Source organism: Paroedura picta, chromosome 2, assembly GCF_049243985.1.
Source record: "Paroedura picta isolate Pp20150507F chromosome 2, Ppicta_v3.0, whole genome shotgun sequence".
NCBI lineage: Eukaryota > Metazoa > Chordata > Lepidosauria > Squamata > Gekkonidae > Paroedura > Paroedura picta.
This window is the reverse complement of record NC_135370.1, coordinates 183,140,443-183,159,300: the sequence shown is the minus strand read 5'-3', so window position 1 is coordinate 183,159,300 and position 18,858 is coordinate 183,140,443. Positions and strand designations below refer to the sequence as shown.

Below are 18,858 nucleotides of genomic sequence, written 5' to 3'. Positions count from 1 at the left end.
AGGAAGTGAGGTTATGCCTAACTTTAATAGTAAAAGGTAAAGGTATCCCCTGTGCAAGCACCAAGTTGTGTCTGACCCTTGGGGTGACACCCTCTAGCGTTTTCATGGCAGACTCAATACGGGGTGGTTTGCCAGTGCCTTCCCCAGTCATTACCGTTTACCCCCCAGCAAGCTGGGTACTCATTTTACCCACATCGGAAGGAGGGAAGACGGAGTCAACCTTGAGCCGGCTGCTGGGGTCGAACTCCCAGCCTCATGGGCAGAGCTTCAGACTGCATGTCTGCTGCCTTACCACTCTGCCCCACAAGAGGCTCTTTAATAGTAACCCATCGACAATTCAGGGAGAACTTCTGTGTAACAGGATTCCTTTTGTAATGCACTTTAAAAAATCTCTTGCTTACACAAAACTTCCCTTCAGGCAGAGAACAGAGATTCTTGTGCTTTGGTGGTAGGTGTGGCCAAAGGAACATTGTTTTAAAAATCTGCTCAGCCAATCAGAAGTCTTGCCCTACCCATTTTGCAGGCACTAGGGAAAGTGTTGGCGTGTGCCACGTTGGGGATCCCTGCACTAAATTGTTTGGAGCCTCAGTTTATCTGTGTTGCATTACAGACCCGCTCAAGAAAATGTCTGACCTTCCCACCACGAGATCTTTGCTTAGATCAGTGGTTCTCAACCTTCCTAATGCCGTGACACCCTTTGGGTTACCGAGGGTGCCACAGCGGCAGCAGTGGTGGCGGCCTTGGCGACCCCTGGGAAAAGGGTCAATCAACCCCTAAAGGGGTCGTGACCCCCAGGTTGAGAACCGCTGGCTTAGATGGCAAGGCTGTTGGAAAACTGGGGCGATCTACCACCACCTCAGAAGACAGAGTAAAAATCATAACTCAGAGGTAGCAGAATGCATCTCGTGAAACTATAGACCAGGAGTGGCCAAACTGGTTCTCCAGATGTACATGGACTAACATTCCCATGAGCCCTTGCCAGCTCATGGGAATGGTAGTCCATGGGCATCTGCAGAGCCACAGTTTGGCCGCCTCTGCTATAGACCTTGCTAGTAAGCCAGAAAATGAACTTTATTCGGAGCAGATGTTATGCTGATATCTGGGGAGGAAGATCAAGAACAGGATGTGGAGATGCGTCACAAGGCAGCCAATGAAGCTGATGGGCAGTAGTTTCAGAATGGACCAAAGAGAAATGCTACTTCATACGGAGAGTGATTAATTAACTAATTTTCACATTTATATACCGCCCTCCCCAAAGGCTCACGTGGAAATAAAACGTGGAATTTGCTGCCAGAGGCTGTAGTGATGGCCACAGGAATAAACATCTTGAAAACGCGATTAGATAGATTCATGGAGGATTTCTATTAATGGCGACTCAGAAGCACTAATCCTCTGAATCCCAGAACCAGGAGACAACATCGGGGGAATAGCCATCTTTAAGTATTTGAAAGGTTGTAATTTGGGCAGGATACTGTTCCCATTGGCTGCAGAGGAAAGGACACGCAGTAATAGGTTTAAACTACAAGTACAACAATATAGGCTAGATATCAGGAAAAAAATGTTCACAGTCAGAGTAGTTCAGCATTGGAATAGGCTGCCTAAGGAGGTGGTGAGCTCCCCCTCACTGGCAGTCTTCAAGCAAAGGTTGGATACACACTTTTCTTGGATGCTTTAGGATGCTTAGGGCTAATCCTGCGTTGAGCAGGGGGTTGGACTAGATGGCCTATATGCCCCCTTCCAACTCTAGGATTCTATGATTCTATGAATACCTCAGCCTCGCTGTCCTGTTGTCCCTGCAGAGGAATTGGTTGGCCATTGTGTGAGACAGGAGGCTGGACTAGAAGGACCCTTGGTCTGATGTTCTTGTGGTGGTGTTGGAAGGATCTCACCAGCTATTGAGGATGATGCCTCATGCTCCGATCCAGCTTTTCTGGGAACCTGGGAGGCCAAGAGGAAAAGATGGAGTCACTGTTCCTTTTGTGCTCTGCTTCCAAACTTCCTAAGGACTTCTGCCTAACTTCTGGGATGTAGAGGTGCAGCCAGATCAATACAGCCAGGCAGCTGCCCTGCTTATCTTTGGCTAGGCAATAGTGTAAAATAACTAAGAAGAGAAGGGTTGGTACTTGGTCACAGTGGTGGAGTCTGGGCCTGTGCACAGCAGGGAGAGCCCTGAGATTACTTAAGAAGAAGAAGAGCTGGTTCTTAGATGCCGCTTTTCACTACCCGAAGGAGTCTCAAAGTGGCTTACAATCTCCTTCCCTTCCTCTCCCCACAACAGACACCCTGTGAGGGAGGGGAGGCTGAGAGAGCCCTGATATTACTGAAGAAGAAGAAGAGCTGGTTCTTAGATGCCGCTTTTCACTACCCGAAGGAGTCTCAAAGTGGCTTACAATCTCCTTCCCTTCCTCTCCCCACAACAGACACCCTGTGAGGGAGGGGAGGCTGAGAGAGCCCTGAGATTCCTGCTTGGTCAGGACAGGTCTATCAGGACTGTGAGTAGCCCAAGGTCACCCAGCAAGCTGCATGTGGAGGAGAAGCGGGGAATCAAACCCGGCTTGCCAGATGAGAAGACACCGCTCTTAAGCACGACACCAGGCTTCACTAAATCTTCTCAGAATGCGTGTAAGCAGGAGTTCAGTTGCCTTGTGCGCAGTCCTGTGTGCATTTTAACCAAGCCAGGAAGTGAGAACCTGCCCTTTGTGTGCAAAAGCGAGAATCGACTGAGCACCATCCCTAGCCTTCTAAGACAGTGGTCCCCAACCTTTTTATCACCGGGGACCACTCAACACTGGGGACCACTCACCGGGGACCACTCAACGCCTTTTACTGAGGCCCGGTGGGGGGGGGGGTAGTTTACTCCTCTACTCTCAACCACTGCCCTGACGCTCTCTGATCGCTATGGTGATGTTTAAACATCCCTTCAAAATAAGATACAGACACGCCACAACAATGAAGTGTGTTGTAAAGGGCTGGGGGGAGGGATGAAGTAAAGGGCCGGGGGGGGGGGGGAAGGCGTCCTTCGGGGCCCACCTCCAATTAGTCGAAGGACCACATGTGGGCCGTGGCCCACAGGTTGGGGATCGCTATTCTAAGAGAACTCTGTCATTCAGTCGCCCCAAGTTCTAGGTTTCCGTTGGGGGGATGCTCTGCTTGGCTCTACCTCGCTCTGCTAGATGTAACAAGCCCTCAACAGTTATTTCTTTCCAGTACTGATCCCTCACTTACCTGGCTTCCCACAAGCTACCAGGCACAATTAGAAGTGTTCAAGTGAAAGCCCCCTTCCTCTCCCCCCGCCCCGGAGACCTTCTGCCATGCCCCATGTCTTCGGAGGTGGGGTGGCAGGCCCTATGGAACGGGATTTCTGTGGTAGCAGCCTGCTGGCGGGATTTCCAGTCCACTTTTATTTCACTGGCATTGTTTTGACGCCAGCTTGAAGGTGTTTTAAAGGTCCAGTGGCACTTTTAAGACCAACAAAGTTTTATTTTATTATGCGTGCATACGAAAATTTAGACCTTGAATAAAGCTGTGTCGGTCTTAAAGGCGCCACCGGACTCAAGCTTTGTTCTCCTGCTTCAAAGCAACCCGGCCACCCACCCAAATCGAACTTTTTGGAAGGCTGGCACTTGGAGGAGGGCAGGCAGCCGTTCCTGTTGAGATCCCGCGTGGACCAGGGTCAGTGCCCTCCCTCCTTCTCCAGAAGCCTGTTGGGTGTCCGAGGGCCAGTCAGCTGCCTCGTTGGGTGCCTGCCGTGCAGAGAGGAAGAGAAAGGGCATTGGAATAAAGAAAAGTGGGCATGAAAACCAACTCTTCTTCTTCTGGCAGCAGAAAATAAGGCCCCCAATAACGGGCCTGAGTTGGGGGTAGAAAGGTACCTGCTGGATATTAAGGGGGATTTGTTTTTACACTTAGAGTCGTTCAGCAGTGGAATGGGCTGCCTAAGGTAGTGAGCCACCCCTCGCTGGCGGTCCTCAAGGAGCAGCTAGACAGACTTGTCAGGGAGGCTCTAGGCCAGGGACAGCCAAACTGTGGCTCCCCACAGGTCCATGGACTACAATGACCATGACCCCATGCCAGTTGGCCATGCAGGCAGGGGCTCATGGGAATTATAGTCAGTTTGGCTGTCCCTGCTCTAGGCGGATCCTGCATTGAGCAGGGGGTCGGCCCTTCAAACTCTGACGAAGAGTGCTTGCACTCGAAAGCTCACGCCCTGAATATATCTTTGCTGGTCTTAAAGGTGCCCCTGGACTCTGGTTTTATTGTGCTCCTTCAGACCAACACGGCTACTCATTTAGATCTATGATCCTGTGTTGGGGATTGAACTCAGCACCTTCTGCATGTCAGGAAGAATGCCTTCTTCTCAGACCCTCTGGGCTTGTGAATTCACTGTTGGTGCAATGGGGTGGCCGTTCAGAACTGCAGAGCAGCGGCTTCTAATCTGGCGAGCCATGTTTGATGCTCTGTTCCTCCTCATGCAGCCAGCTGGGTGACCCTGGGCTAGTAACAGTCCTCATACAGCTGTTCTGACTGAGCAGTAATATCAGGGCTCTCTCAGCCTCCCCTCCTTCGCACTGTGTCTGTTGTGGGGAGAGGGAAGGGAAGGCGATTGGAAGCCGCTTTGAGACTCCTGGTAGAGAAACGTGGCACATAAGAACCAACTCTTCTTCATCTTATTGTTGTGGTTTCCTGCTCCTCCTCCACATGCAGCCAACTTGGTGATCTTGGGCTCGCCACAGCACTGATAAAGCTGTTCTGACCAAGCAATAATATCAGGGCTCTCTCAGAAAGGGAAGGCGATTGAAAGCCGCTTTGAGACTCCTTCTGGTAGAGAAATGCAGCATATAAGAACCAGTAAAAACCAACTCTTCTTCTTCTTCATTTTGCCATTTCATACAGTAAAGTCCAGTTGAAACGTGCCCAGAAAATCGGAACATACCCATTGATGTATGCCTGTGTATGGCAGAAGAAAAGATGTACCATGGACTCATTTTTCTTTTATTTCTATCATCCTCTTTTTGCTGCAAAGGTCTTTTTTTGATACCCCCTCCCAAAAAATAGCCTGAAAGGCTGTTCAAAAGATCTCTTTACTGAATGCAGTCTGTAAACTCTCTGTTCAGGCGATGTTTTCTACGATGCCCCCCCCCTCCCACTGCCACTATAATGGAGCCTGTCACGGCGGTCTCTCCCCATCTCCAGCCGGGCGAGTGTACAGAATCCACAATCGCCTGGGGCTGCTTTCAAAAAACGAAAAGGCTCCCAACGCTACAAAAGGCCTGCTGAGCCCCCTCCCCTCCCCTGGCAGCCCGAGCCAATTTAGAAACTGGCCAATTGTCTTGCGTGGGCACCAAGTTCCCAGTGCAAAAGGGAATGCCAGGAGGTGGTGGTTGATTGCAGACCGAGGACACCGATGCCAGAAGCACAGCCTCTGCGTCTCTGATTTCGCAGCAATAAACCTCCTCAGCACGAGTTGCTCAGCAGCTTGGAAAGCAGGGTGCCCGGACAAGGTTGGGGCTGGGAGTCTCGAAAAAGGCAACCCCCCCCCCTGCTTAGGAAGCAGGATCAAAGGCAGAAGTAGAGGCTGCCTGCGGTGGAGGATGGAAGCAGCAAGTCTAACCAGAGTGCGGCGGGATGAGGATCTAAGTAAGCTGCAGATCAGGGTAGACGTGACCAGCAGTCTGCAAGCAGCATCCCAGCAGGCGGAGGAAGCCACTTAGAGACTCCTTCTGGGAGAGAAAAGCGGCATCTAAGAACCAACTCTCCTTCAGTAATCTCAGGGCTCTCTCAGCCTCACCCACCTCACAGGGTGTCTGTTGTGGGGAGAGGAAAGGGAAGGCGACTGGAAGCCACATTGAGACTCATTTGGTTAGAGAGAAAAGCGGCATCTAAGAACCAACTCTTCTTCTTCTTCAGTAATCTCAGGGCTCTCTCAGCCTCCCCTCCCTCACAGGGTGTCTGTTGTGGGGAGAGGAAAGGGAAGGCGACTGGAAGCCGCTTTGAGCCTCCTTCGGGTAGAGAAAAGCGGCATATAAGAACCAACTCTTCTTCTTCTTCAGTGATATCAGGGCTCTCTCAGCCTCACCCACCCCACAGGGTGTCTGTTGTGGGGAGAGGAAAGGGAAGGCGACTGGAAGCCACTTAGAGACCCCTTCAGGTAGAGAAAAGCAGCATATAAGAACCAACTCTTCTTCTTCTCCTTTGGTAGTTTTTTGACCAGCATATCAACAGTGGCAAAGAATTCCTTGGCAGACGTCCGGCCTGCTCCTCCTTAACATTTTCCTGCAGTTTTAAGCTTCGTTTTACAGTAGCCACCAGTCCTCCAGAATGTGCCCTCTCTGGGGATGCCAGCCTGCAGGCCTCCTGGGCATCCTCCTGGAATTGCTCTTCAGCACCGTGCCCCACTGAGTTCCCTGCCTCCCCCAGGCTCCATCCCCAGACCTCCAGGAGACTCCCAGTGTGGAGATGGGAACCCAGATCTGAATAATCGAGGCACCCCGACCCTGCCAGAGCTCGGAATCTAAGCAGAGCCAACCCGGGCTAGTATTTGGATGGGAGACCTCCAAGGATTTGAATGGCAGTCCCTCCAAGGAACAGCAGGGGTCAGGACGTGGAGGCGGGCCATGGCAGAGCACCTCCGAAAGTCCCTTACCTGGCTGCCAGGCCGCCCTTGGTTCTCTTGGCTGTACCACATGCCGTATATCAGGGATAGTCAACCTGTGGTCCTCCAAATGTCCATGGACTACAATTCCCATGAGCCCCTGCCAGCCTTTGCTGGCAGGGGCTTATGGGAATTGTAGTCCATGGACATCTGGAGGACCACAGGTTGACTACCCCTGTCGTATATGATAAATAAATAGCACATAACCCTGCACCCCCCTCCCTTGCTGGTGGCCAGAGGGGAACGGGCAACTCTATCCCCCTCCCACCAAATGTAAACACCCCCTAGGACTCGCCCCTGAAATGTTCAGTAGTGGTTCTGCAGAAAGCATTCTTGTAAGGCAGAAAAATTTAAAACTGGGCACTTTCAAAATGAAGCCAAGCTAGCTAAAGCAGCTACCCATCATCCCTCCCCCCCTCTCTGGTTTTGGTACCATTTTTTTGTTATCCCCCCCCCTCCGCCTCCTTCTTTTATCACTTGCAAAGGACTGAATGTACCCTGCTTTGGCACAGCTGTCATGTGCTTCCTGCAGGCCAGGAAGGGAAACAGCTGCCTTCCTGCATTTGGGGGACCCTCCTGGCCTTTCACCCCCTTCAGCTGCCAGGGGGTCAGCCCGGGGCTTTGGAGGCCTGGGATGGATTGTCAAGAGAGTGTCCGGAGGAGCAGGAAAGCGGGCCAGGCCCCTCTCTCCTTCACCCTGTTTTTCAACCGCTGGCTGCAAGAGAAGCGATAAAGCGGCCGCGGAGCTGTAAACTGCTGTCGGAAGTGTTAACAATCCATCTCTAAAATGTGGGGATTGCTTGGGGATGGGGGGGGGGAGCGATTAGGAAAGGAATTGCTTTGCCCAGTGTAAAAGGCCGGCAGTCTTAGAGACATTCCAAGGTGGGCAGCTTGTGAAGGCCACCCCCCCCACACACACACACCTCCCTTTGGAGCTTCCTCTTTAACAGATGTTCAGTTATCTCTGCTTCCTGAAGCTTGAGGGTCCAGCGACAACAAATAAAAATAAAATAACAAATCAGATAATTATTAGATGACGTGCATGTAGAAAATTTAAAGCGTTAGGGCTCTGATTATCAGGGTGTACCACTACAAGCAGTCCTGGTAGATCAGTGGTTCTCCACCTTCCTAAAGCCGTGACGCTTTAATGCAGTTCCTCATGTGGTGGTGACCCCCAACCATAAAATCATGCAAGGGTTCTTTCACAGAAATTAAACCGAAACTGAACAATGGCGTGAAGATCCATGGTTCATGATTGGGTTTTTTTCCGGGGTTTCTCAGTTCAGTTCTGCCTCATGTCCCACGCTTTGAGCCTCCTTCAGGAAGAGAAAAGTGGCATATAAGAACCAACTCTTCTTCTTCTTCAGTAATCTCAGGGCTCTCTCAGCCTCCCCTCCCTCACAGGGTGTCTGTTGTGGGGAGAGGAAAGGGAAGGCGATTGGAAGCCGCTTTGAGCCTCCTTCGGGTGGAGAAAAGCAGCATATAAGAACCAACTCTTCCTCTTCGTCTTAGTCCCTATGACGAGTAGCCCCAGAAAGACCCATCATCCACAGTCTGTTTAAATCTGTTGTTCTGTTTTGTTTTTCAGGCCAGAAATGTGCACACCGGAGAGCTGGCGGCAGTAAAAATCATCAAACTGGAACCAGGTAGGTGCTTGCCTGTGTTCGCGGTTCTGCCAGATGGAAGGGTATCGTGGGTGGTTCTGCTTGTGGCGGATCCTTAACAACCTCTTTATCGCATTCGTATCTTGAAGCTCTCCCTCCTCCCGTTTTGAGCCGGCAAAGTGAAACAGTCAGAATGTTGGACTAAAATCTCGGAGGCTCGAGTTCGAATCTTGCGGGGTGACCTCAACTCAATCACACACGCTCAATCTAACCTGCCTCACTGGATTCATGATGCTGAAATAGGGAAGGGAGAACGACGTGTACTGCCCTGAACTCTCTTGGAAGAACAACAATGGATAAGGATGCGTGTGTGTGTGCGTGTGCGTGTGTGTGTGTGTGTGTGTGTGTGTGTGTGTGTACAGGAGGGAGGCCAGTTAGATGTTGTTGGTAGTTTTACTGGCCTCAAGGATGTGTGTGTGTGTGTGTGTGTGCAAGAAGGAGGCCAGTTAGATGTTGTTGGTAGTTTTACTGGCCTCAAACATAGTCCTGGTGGAAGAGCTCTCAGGAAGCTCCAACAGGGCCCTGATGTTTTCTGGGAGCTCATTGCACCAGCTGGGCAAGAAGGAAAATGTCTTGTCTTCAGTATCTTCTTTAAGTATAATCATCAAACACAGCCGGGGCTAGTATCCTAGGTAATAACTAGTTTCGTTGTTGGACTTCCTCAGTGGTATAATAATTGCCCGCGACTGATACATGCAGAGCTCAGAGTCTCTTGGGCATCAGAGAAGAGGATTTGGAGAGCCGGCGTGGGGTCATGGTGGGAGCGTTGGGCTAGGCTCTTACAGACCCAGGTTCACGTGAACATGCAAAGCTGCCTTAGACTTAAACAGACCTGACTTGCCCATCAAATCAGTCTCGTCTGCTCAGATCAGAAGCGGCTCTCAAAGTCGTGTCCTACCCATCGCGACCCCATGGACAATGATCCTCCAGGCCTTCCTGTCCTCTACCATTCCCCAGAGTCCATTTAAGTTTGCACCGACTGCTTCAGGGACTCCATCCAGCCACCTCATTCTCTGTCGTCCCCTTCTTCTTTTGCCCTCAATCGCTCCCAGCATTAGGCTCTTCTCCAGGGAGTCCTTCCTTCTCACGAGGTGGCCAAAGTATTTGAGTTTCATCTTCAGGATCTGGCCTTCTAAGGAGCAGGCAGGGCTGATCTCCTCTAGGACTGACTGGTTTGTTCGCCTTGCAGTCCAAGGGACTCCCAAGAGTCTTCTCCAGCACCAGAGTTCAAAAACCTCAATTCTTTGACGCTCGGCTCTGAAGACTCTGTCCTGGGTGGCAAATAAGCAAGAACTTTTGCTCCCCTGGGCCGGACACCAAACAAACTGACTGTTGAGTTTCCTGACTCTTAGCTGGATTCCAAGCAAAGGTCAACCAGTTTGATTAGAGGCATGCTTTATGAAGCTTCTGTGATAAATGAAGGGGGGGGGAGAGGGATTATCTGTCTCCTGACAATCTCCCGGCCTCCTAAACTGACTTAGCTGTCTGGTATTTGGGCTTCTCATTCATCTTTTGTTCAGATTTCCTGGCTCGGCCTCTGTTTACAAACTTCCCTGAGTTGCGCTGAGTGTTGCTCTTTCCCTGTGGCTCAGCCAGAGAGCTGGTTGCGGCGCCCGACCTGGGGGTATGCGAAGCAGGACGGGGAGAGGAGGGAGCACCCTCGGATAACCTCCCTGCCTGACCTGTCGTCTTTTTGCTCTGCGTACTTCCTTCGAGAGAGGATGCCTTACACGTTCACCCGGAAGCATAACAAGATAGTTTTTGTTTTTTTAATGAATCACAAATGGTTTCAAATGATGAATCAATAATTAAGCGATGCATACGTGGAATTTGCAGCAAGAAAGTGTAGCGATGGCCACAGGAATACATAGCATTAGAAGGGGATTAGAGGGATTCATGGAGGAGAGATCCATCACTGGTCAGTAGGGCTGGTGACTGAGGGGAATCTCCGCATTCAGAGGCAGCAAGCCTCAATCCCAGAGCCAGGAGGCAACATCAGGGGAAGGCCTCGGCCTCTCTGCCCTGTTGTGGGACCTCCAGTGGAACTGGTTCGCCGCTGAGTGAGGCAGGAGGCTGGACTAGATGGATCCTTGCTGGTCTGATCCAGCAGGACACTTTTGATGTTTTTATTTTTATAGTATGTTACATAGACTCTGATCGATAGTGCCATGTATGTTGTTGTTAGGTGCGAAGTCGTGTCCGACCCATCGCGACCCCATGGACAATGATCCTCCAGGCCTTCCTGTTCTCTACCATTCCCCGGAGTCCATTTAAGTTTGCACCTACTGCTTCAGTGACTCCCTCCAGCCACCTCATTCTCTGTCGTCCCCTTCTTCTTTTGCCCTCAATCGCTCCCAGCATTAGGCTCTTCTCCAGGGAGTCCTTCCTTCTCATGAGGTGGCCAAAGTATTTGAGTTTCATCTTCAGGATCTGGCCTTCTAAGGAGCAGTCAGGGCTGATCTCTAGGACTGACCTGTTGGTTTGCGTTGCAGTCCAAGGGACTCGCAAGAGTCTTCTCCAGCACCAGAGATCAAAAGCTTCAATTCTTTGACGCTCGGCCTTCCTTATGGTCCAACTTTCACAGCCATACATTGCAACTGGGAAGACCATAGCCTTGACTAGACGCACTTTTGTTGGCAGGGTGATGTCTCTGCTTTTTAGGATGCTGTCTAGATTTGCCATAGCTTTCCTCCCCCAGGATCAAGCGTCTTTTAATTTCTTTGCTGCAGTCCCCATCTGCAGTGATCTTGGAGCCCAGGAAAATAATATCTGTCACTACCTCCATTTCTTCCCCATCTATTTGCCAGGAATTGAGAGGGTCGGATGCCATGATCTGTGTTTTCTTGATGTTGAGTTTCAAGCCAACTTTTGCACTCTCCTCCTTCACCCGCATCAACAGGCTCTTTAGTTCCTCTTCACTTTCTGCCATTAGAGTGGTATCATCTGCATATCTATTGTTGATATTTCTCCTGGCAATCTTGATCCCAATTTGTAACTCATCTAACCCGGCCTTTCCCATGATGTGCTCTGCATACAAATTAAATAGGCAAGGCGACAGTAAGCAGGAGCCTGTTCTATAAGTTCTATACTGTTCAGTGTGACAAGTTCTTTCTGGTGATTCCAGAAGTCTAAAAATCCCAATGCATTGGTTATGGAATACACTGTCCTGTATATTGACTTGCCTGGTGTAATAAAGATAAATACAGTTTATTTATTAAGATGTTTATATCACCTTTCCTTGTTGTTCAAGACGACTTAGGACAATCATTAAAACATCCCCAACTGAAGACCCAACAAAGTTTGATTCTGGGCATAAGATTTCGTGTGCTTATACCCAAAAATTAAGCTGCGTTGGTCTTAACTTTGCTACTGGACGCAAACTTTATTCCAAAGGTGCCGACGCCATGTCCTATGATAATTGTAGAGAGGTAGATCTTGCCTGGAACGTCAGATCCATGAATCAAGGCAAGCTGGACGTGGTTAAACAAGAAATGAGAAGACTGAACATCGACATTTTAGGAATCAGTGAACTAAAATGGACAGGAATGGGTGAATTTAATTCAGATGACCATCAGGTATACTACTGTGGACAAGAATCTCGCAGAAGAAATGGAGTAGCCTTCATAATCAATAAGAGAGTAGGAAAAGCAGTCTTGGGATACAATCCCCAAAATGACAGAATGATCTCAGTTCGAATCCAAGGCAAACCATTCAACATCACAATGATCCAGGTCTATGCCCCAACCACTGCTGCTGAAGAGGATGAAGTTGATCAGTTCTATGAAGCCCTACAACACCTTCTAGAAGCAACGCCAAAAAATGATGTGCTTATCATCATGGGGGATTGGAATGCTAAAGTAGGAAGCCAAAAGATAACTGGGATAACAGGCAAGTTTGGCCTTGGAGTACAAAATGAAGCAGGGCACAGGCTGGTAGAATTTTGTCAAGAGAATACAATGGTCATAGCAAACACTCTTTTCCAACAACCCAAGAGACGACTCTACACATGGACATCACCAGACGGTCAACACAGAAATCAGATTGACTATGTACTCTGCAGCCAAAGATGGAAAAGTTCTATACAGGCAATAAAAACAAGACCAGGAGCTGATTGTGGTTCAGATCATGAGCTTCTTGTTGCAAAATTTAGGCTTAAATTGAAGAAAGTAGGGAAAAGCACTAGGCCACTCAGGTACGAACTAAATCATATCCCCGACGAATATACAGTAGAGGTGACAAATAGATTTAAGGAATTAGATCTGATAGACAGAGTGCCTGAAGAACTATGGACGGAGGTTCGCGACATTGTACAAGAGGTAGCAACTAAAACCATCCCAAAGAAAAAGAAATGCAAGAAATCAAAATGGCTGTCTGAGGAAGCTTTACAAATAGCTAAGAAGAGAAGGGAAGTGAAAGGCAAGGGAGAAAGAGAAAGATACACCCAATTGAATGCAGAATTCCAGAGAAAAGCTAGAAGAGATAAGAATGCCTTCTTAAATGAACAGTGCAAACAAATAGAAGAAAACAATAGAATGGGGAGGACCAGAGATCTTTTCAAGAAAATTGGAGATATGAAGAGAACGTTTCATGCAAAGATGGGTATGATAAGGGACCAAAATGGTAGGGACCTCACAGAAGCAGAAGAAATTAAGCAAAGGTGGCAAAATTATACAGAAGAACTATACAAGAGCGAGCTTAACATCCCTGATGACCACAGTGGGGTAGTTACTGACCTGGAGCCAGACATCCTGGAATGTGAAGTCAAATGGGCCTTAGGAAGTCTGAGCAACAATAAAGCTAGTGGTGGTGACAGCATTCCAGTTGAACTATTCAAAATCTTAAAGGACGATGCAGTAAAAGTGCTACACTCAATATGCCAGCAAATTTGGAAAACTCAGCAATGGCCACAGGATTGGAAAAGGTCAGTTTACATTCCAATCCCAAAGAAGGGCAATGCCAAAGAATGTTCAAACTACCGCACCATTGCACTCATTTCTCATGCTAGCAAAGTTATGCTCAAAATCCTACAAGCTAGGCTCCAGCAATATGTGGACCGAGAACTTCCAGAAGTACAGGCAGGATTTCGAAGAGGTAGAGGAACTAGAGATCAAATTGCCAACATACGCTGGATCATGGAGAAAGCTAGGGAGTACCAGAAGAACATCTACTTCTGCTTCATTGACTATGCTAAAGCCTTTGATTGTGTGGAGCACAACAAATTGTGGCAAGTTCTTAAAGAGATGGGAATACCAGAGCATCTTATTTGTCTCTTGAGAAATTTATATGCAGGTCAAGAAGCAACAGTGAGAACTGAACATGGAATCACGGATTGGTTCAAAATTGAGAAAGGAGTTCGGCAAGGCTGTATACTGTCGCCTTGCCTATTTAACTTGTATGCGGAGCACATCATGAGAAAGGCGGGATTAGAGGAGTCACAAATTGGGATCAAGATTGCAGGGAGAAATATCAACAACCTCAGATATGCAGATGATACCACTCTAATGGCAGAAAGTGAAGAGGAACTAAAGAGCCTGTTGATGCGGGTGAAGGAGGAGAGTGCAAAAGTTGGCTTGAAACTCAACATCAAGAAAACAAAGATCATGGCATCCGGCCCTCTCAATTCCTGGCAAATAGATGGGGAAGAAATGGAGATAGTGACAGATTTTATTTTCCTCGGCTCCAAGATCACTGCAGATGGGGACTGCAGCAAAGAAATTAAAAGACGCTTGCTCCTAGGGAGGAAAGCTATGGCAAATCTAGACAGCATCCTAAAAAGCAGAGACATCACCCTACCAACAAAAGTGCGTTTAGTCAAGGCTATGGTATTCCCAGTTGCAATGTATGGCTGCGAAAGTTGGACCATAAGGAAGGCCGAGCGTCAAAGAATTGAGGCTTTTGAACTCTGGTGCTGGAGAAGACTCTTGCGAGTCCCTTGGACTGCAAGGCGAACAAACCGGTCAGTCCTAGAGGAAATCAGCCCTGACTGCTCTTTAGAAGGCCAGATCCTGAAGATGAAACTCAAATACTTTGGCCACCTCATGAGAAGGAAGGACTCCCTGGAGAAGAGCCTAATGCTGGGAGTGATCGAGGGCAAAAGAAGAAGGGGACGACAGAGAATGAGGTGGATGGAGGGAGTCACTGAAGCAGTAGGTGCAAACTTAAAAGGACTCCAGGGAATGGTAGAGGACAGGAAGGCCTGGAGGATCATTGTCCATGGGGTTGCGATGGGTCGGACACGACTTCGCACATAACAACAATAACAAGATCTTGCCCTCCCAAACGGGGGTTTCCTCTGAAAATACCTTGCTTTTGTACCCTTGATGATTGCTTCATAGCCACACTGGTCTATCGCGTACCGGCTATATTTGAATCTGGCAGCACTTAGAGTGGGGTGGGTCTCTGGATGTCCATGGACTACCATTCCCATGAGACACTGGGCTGTGGCCACCCCTGACCTAGAGACGAACAAGATTTTCAGGATATGATCTTTTGAGTGTCAGAGCTCATTTCATCAGATGCAATGAGGAACAGAGGTCCCTGAGCCCATACATCAGGGGTAGTCAAACTGTGGCCCTCCAGATGTTCATGGACTACGATTCCCATGAGCCCCTGCCAGCATTTGCTGGCAGGGGCTCATGGGAATTGTAGCCCATGGACATCTGGAGGGCCACAGTTTGACTACCCCTGGGGCTCATGGGAATTGTAGCCCATGGACATCTGGAGGGCCACAGTTTGACTACCCCTGGGGCTCATGGGAATTGTAGTCCATGGACATCTGGAGGGCCACAGTTTGACTACCCCTGCCTTACATCATTGTCAGAAGCCTAATCAAAACAAACATCCCCCCAGAGAATCTCCTTTGGCGCCACTGAATCGTAATTTGCCGTTCTTGATCTGGACGCTTCACTGCATCCAGGGGCCAAGGCTGTGGCCCACTGGCAGAGCATCTGCTCGACACATGGAAGGTCCCAAATTCAATCCCCAGCATCTATATTTTAAAAAAGGAGGTAGTGTGGAAGACCTCCACCTAAGACCCTGTAGAGACGCTGCCAAGCTGAGTAGAAAGTACTGACTTCCGCGGGCCAAGTAGAAGGCCGTTTTGCGTGCCAGGAATCCTCGGCGTTGTCAGTAGCTAGAAGCAGACGGAGTGTGAAAGCCAGTTTCCGCATACCGCCTGAGCAGACGAGCTGGACCAGCAGCCGCTGCCAGAAGGGCTCTGCCTGCCAAGGCCAGTTCCCCTCTCCTCTGTCTGGGGGAAGGGGCAGACGGAAAATGAAGGGGAAACCTGGCCTCGGAAGGTGGAGCAACGGCAGAAGAAAGCGTAGGTGGGGAAGGCAAATACCGATTGTGGCTGGCCCAGGAGAGCAAGGGCCTTGTAGCATGTGAAAGAGTTCCAAGAGCCCCTCAGAATCTTGGATCAAGTCTCATTTTGAGAATGGATGACCAGTTCCTCTGGAGGGCCAGCAACAAGGCATAGAGGTTGAGGCCTAAAGGCCCTGCTGGATCAGACCAGGGGTCCATCTAGTCCAGCCTCCTGTCTCACACAGGGGCCAGCCAGTTCCTCTGGAGGGCCAGCAACAGGGCAGAGAGGCCGAGGCCTTCCTAAGGACATCAGGAGAGCCCTGCTGGGTCAGACCAGGGGTCCATCCAGTCCAGCCTCCTGTCTCACACAGGGGCCAGCCAGTTCCTCTGGAGGGCCAGCAACAGGGCAGAGAGGCCGAGGCCTTCCTAAGGACATCAGGAGAGCCCTGCTGGATCAGACCAGGGGTCCCTCCAGTCCAGCCTCCTGTCTCACACAGGGGCCAGCCAGTTCCTCTGGAGGGCCAGCAACAGGGCAGAGAGGCCGAGGCCTTCCTAAGGACATCAGGAGAGCCCTGCTGGATCAGACCAGGGGTCCATCCAGTCCAGCCTCCTGTCTCACACAGGGGCCAGCCAGTTCCTCTGGAGGGCCAGCAACAGAGCAGAGAGGCCGAGGCCTTCCTAAGGACATCAGGAGAGCCCTGCTGGGTCAGACCAGGGGTCCCTCCAGTCCAGCCTCCTGTCTCACACAGGGGCCAGCCAGTTCCTCTGGAGGGCCAGCAACAGAGCAGAGAGGCCGAGGCCTTCCTAAGGACATCAGGAGAGCCCTGCTGGGTCAGAACAGGGGTCCCTCCAGTCCAGCCTCCTGTCTCACACAGGGGCCAGCCAGTTCCTCTGCAGGGCCAGCCACAGGGCAGAGAGACCGAAGCCTTCCTAAGGACATCAGGAGAGCCCTGCTGGGTCAGACCAGGGGTCCATCTAGTCCAGCCTCCTGTCTCACACAGGGGCCAGCCAGTTCCTCTGGAGGGCCAGCCACAGGGCAGGGAGGCCGAGGCCTTCCTAAGGACATCAGGAGAGCCCTGCTGGGTCAGACCAAGGGTCCAGCCAGTCCAGCCTCCTGTCTCACACAGGGGCCAGCCGGTTCCTCTGGAGGGCCAGCAACAGGGCAGAGAGGCCGAGGCCTTCCTAAGAGCATCAGAAGAGCCCTGCTGGGTCAGACCAGGGGTCCATCCAGTCCAGCCTCCTGTCTCACACAGGGGCCAGCCAGTTCCTCTGGAGGGCCAGCAACAGGGCAGAGAGGCCGAGGCCTTCCTAAGGACATCAGAAGAGCCCTACTGGGTCAGACCAGGGGTCCATCCAGTCCAGCCTCCTGTCTCATACAGGGGCCAGCCAGTTCCTCTGGAGGGCCAGCAACAGGGCAGAGAGGCCAAGGCCTTCTTAAGGACATCAGGAGAGCCCTGCTGGATCAGACCAGGGGTCCATCCAGTCCAGCCTCCTGTCTCACACAGGGGCCAGCCAGTTCCTCTGGAGGGCCAGCAACAGGGCAGAGAGGCCGAGGCCTTCCTAAGGACATCAGAAGAGCCCTACTGGGTCAGACCAGGGGTCCATCCAGTCCAGCCTCCTGTCTCATACAGGGGCCAGCCAGTTCCTCTGGAGGGCCAGCAACAGGGCAGAGAGGCCGAGGCCTTCCTAAGGACATCAGAAGAGCCCTACTGGGTCAGACCAGGGGTCCATCCAGTCCAGCCTCCTGTCTCACACAGGGGCCAGCCAGTTCCCCTGGAGGGCCAGCAACAGGGCAGAGAGGCCGAGGCCTTCCTAAGGACATCAGAAGAGCCCTGCTGGGTCAGAACAGGGGTCCATCCAGTCCAGCCTCCTGTCTCACACGGGCCAGCCAGTTCCTCTGGAGGGCCAGCAACAGGGCAGAGAGGCCGAGGCCTTCCTAAGGACATCAGAAGAGCCCTACTGGGTCAGACCAGGGGTCCATCCAGTCCAGCCTCCTGTCTCACACAGGGGCCAGCCAGTTCCTCTGGAGGGCCAGCAACAGGGCAGAGAGGCCGAGGCCTTCCTAAGGACATCAGAAGAGCCCTACTGGGTCAGACCAGGGGTCCATCCAGTCCAGCCTCCTGTCTCATACAGGGGCCAGCCAGTTCCTCTGGAGGGCCAGCAACAGGGCAGAGAGGCCGAGGCCTTCCTAAGGACATCAGAAGAGCCCTACTGGGTCAGACCAGGGGTCCATCCAGTCCAGCCTCCTGTCTCACACAGGGGCCAGCCAGTTCCTCTGGAGGGCCAGCAACAGGGCAGAGAGGCCGAGGCCTTCCTAAGGACATCAGGAGAGCCCTGCTGGGTCAGACCAGGGGTCCCTCCAGTCCAGCCTCCTGTCTCACACAGGGGCCAGCCAGTTCCTCTGGAGGGCCAGCAACAGGGCAGAGAGGCCGAGGCCTTCCTAAGGACATCAGAAGAGCCCTGCTGGGTCAGACCAGGGGTCCATCCAGTCCAGCCTCCTGTCTCACACAGGGGCCAGCCAGTTCCTCTGGAGGGCCAGGAACAGGGCAGAGAGGCCGAGGCCTTCCTAAGGACATCAGGAGAGCCCTGCTGGGTCAGACCAGGGGTCCATCCAGTCCAGCCTCCTGTCTCACACAGTGGTCAACCAGCTTCTCTGGAGGGGAGGGCCGAGGCCTTCCCCTGATGCTGCCTCCTGGTTTCGAGAATCAGAGGTTTAGTGCCTCTGAATATGCAGGATCCTTTTCTCGCCAGGTCTGCGGAAAACCACATGTCATCTAGTGTTATAAGAAGGATGCTAAGATCACGCCCTTCAGACAGTCCTGAGCAGACCAAACTGTATGTCGTAATGGACTGGTGGAGTGGGGTCTGAGTTCAAATCTTCACAAAGCTCATTAGGTGACATTGAGCCCGTTGATCTCTGCTAGCTTACCTTACCTTTCAAGATGGTTCTTGTGGTGATGAAACTGTGGAAGGGAGAATCACATATATCTAACAACTCACTAAACCTTGTGGGTGTGCTTGGTAGTAGCGACCATGAGATTTTGGACTTAATGATCTTGGGGAAGACAAAAGTTGCACATAGTCACACATACAGGCTGGACCTCATGAGATCAAATGTTAACAATCTTAAAGTTACGTTGGGTAGAATCCCGTGGTCAGAAGAACTTAAGGAGATGGGAGTCCAAGAAGGTTGGGAGTTTCTCAAAAATGAAATACTGAAGGCACAATCGCAGACACTTC

The 18,858-nt window shown here is 51.0% G+C and overlaps 1 protein-coding gene across 4 annotated transcripts in view; it reads left to right on the top strand.

Annotated features, from left to right (window-relative positions):
• MAP4K5 (mitogen-activated protein kinase kinase kinase kinase 5) overlaps nucleotides 1-18,858 on the top strand; it is a 128,490-nt gene that overhangs the window by 36,983 nt on the left and 72,649 nt on the right. For all 4 annotated transcript variants that reach the window (XM_077324126.1, XM_077324122.1, XM_077324124.1 and 1 more), the window contains one exon: nucleotides 8,241-8,298. In XM_077324126.1, coding sequence (XP_077180241.1) covers nucleotides 8,241-8,298 — 58 coding nt within the window. The remainder of the gene's footprint in view (nucleotides 1-8,240; nucleotides 8,299-18,858) is intronic.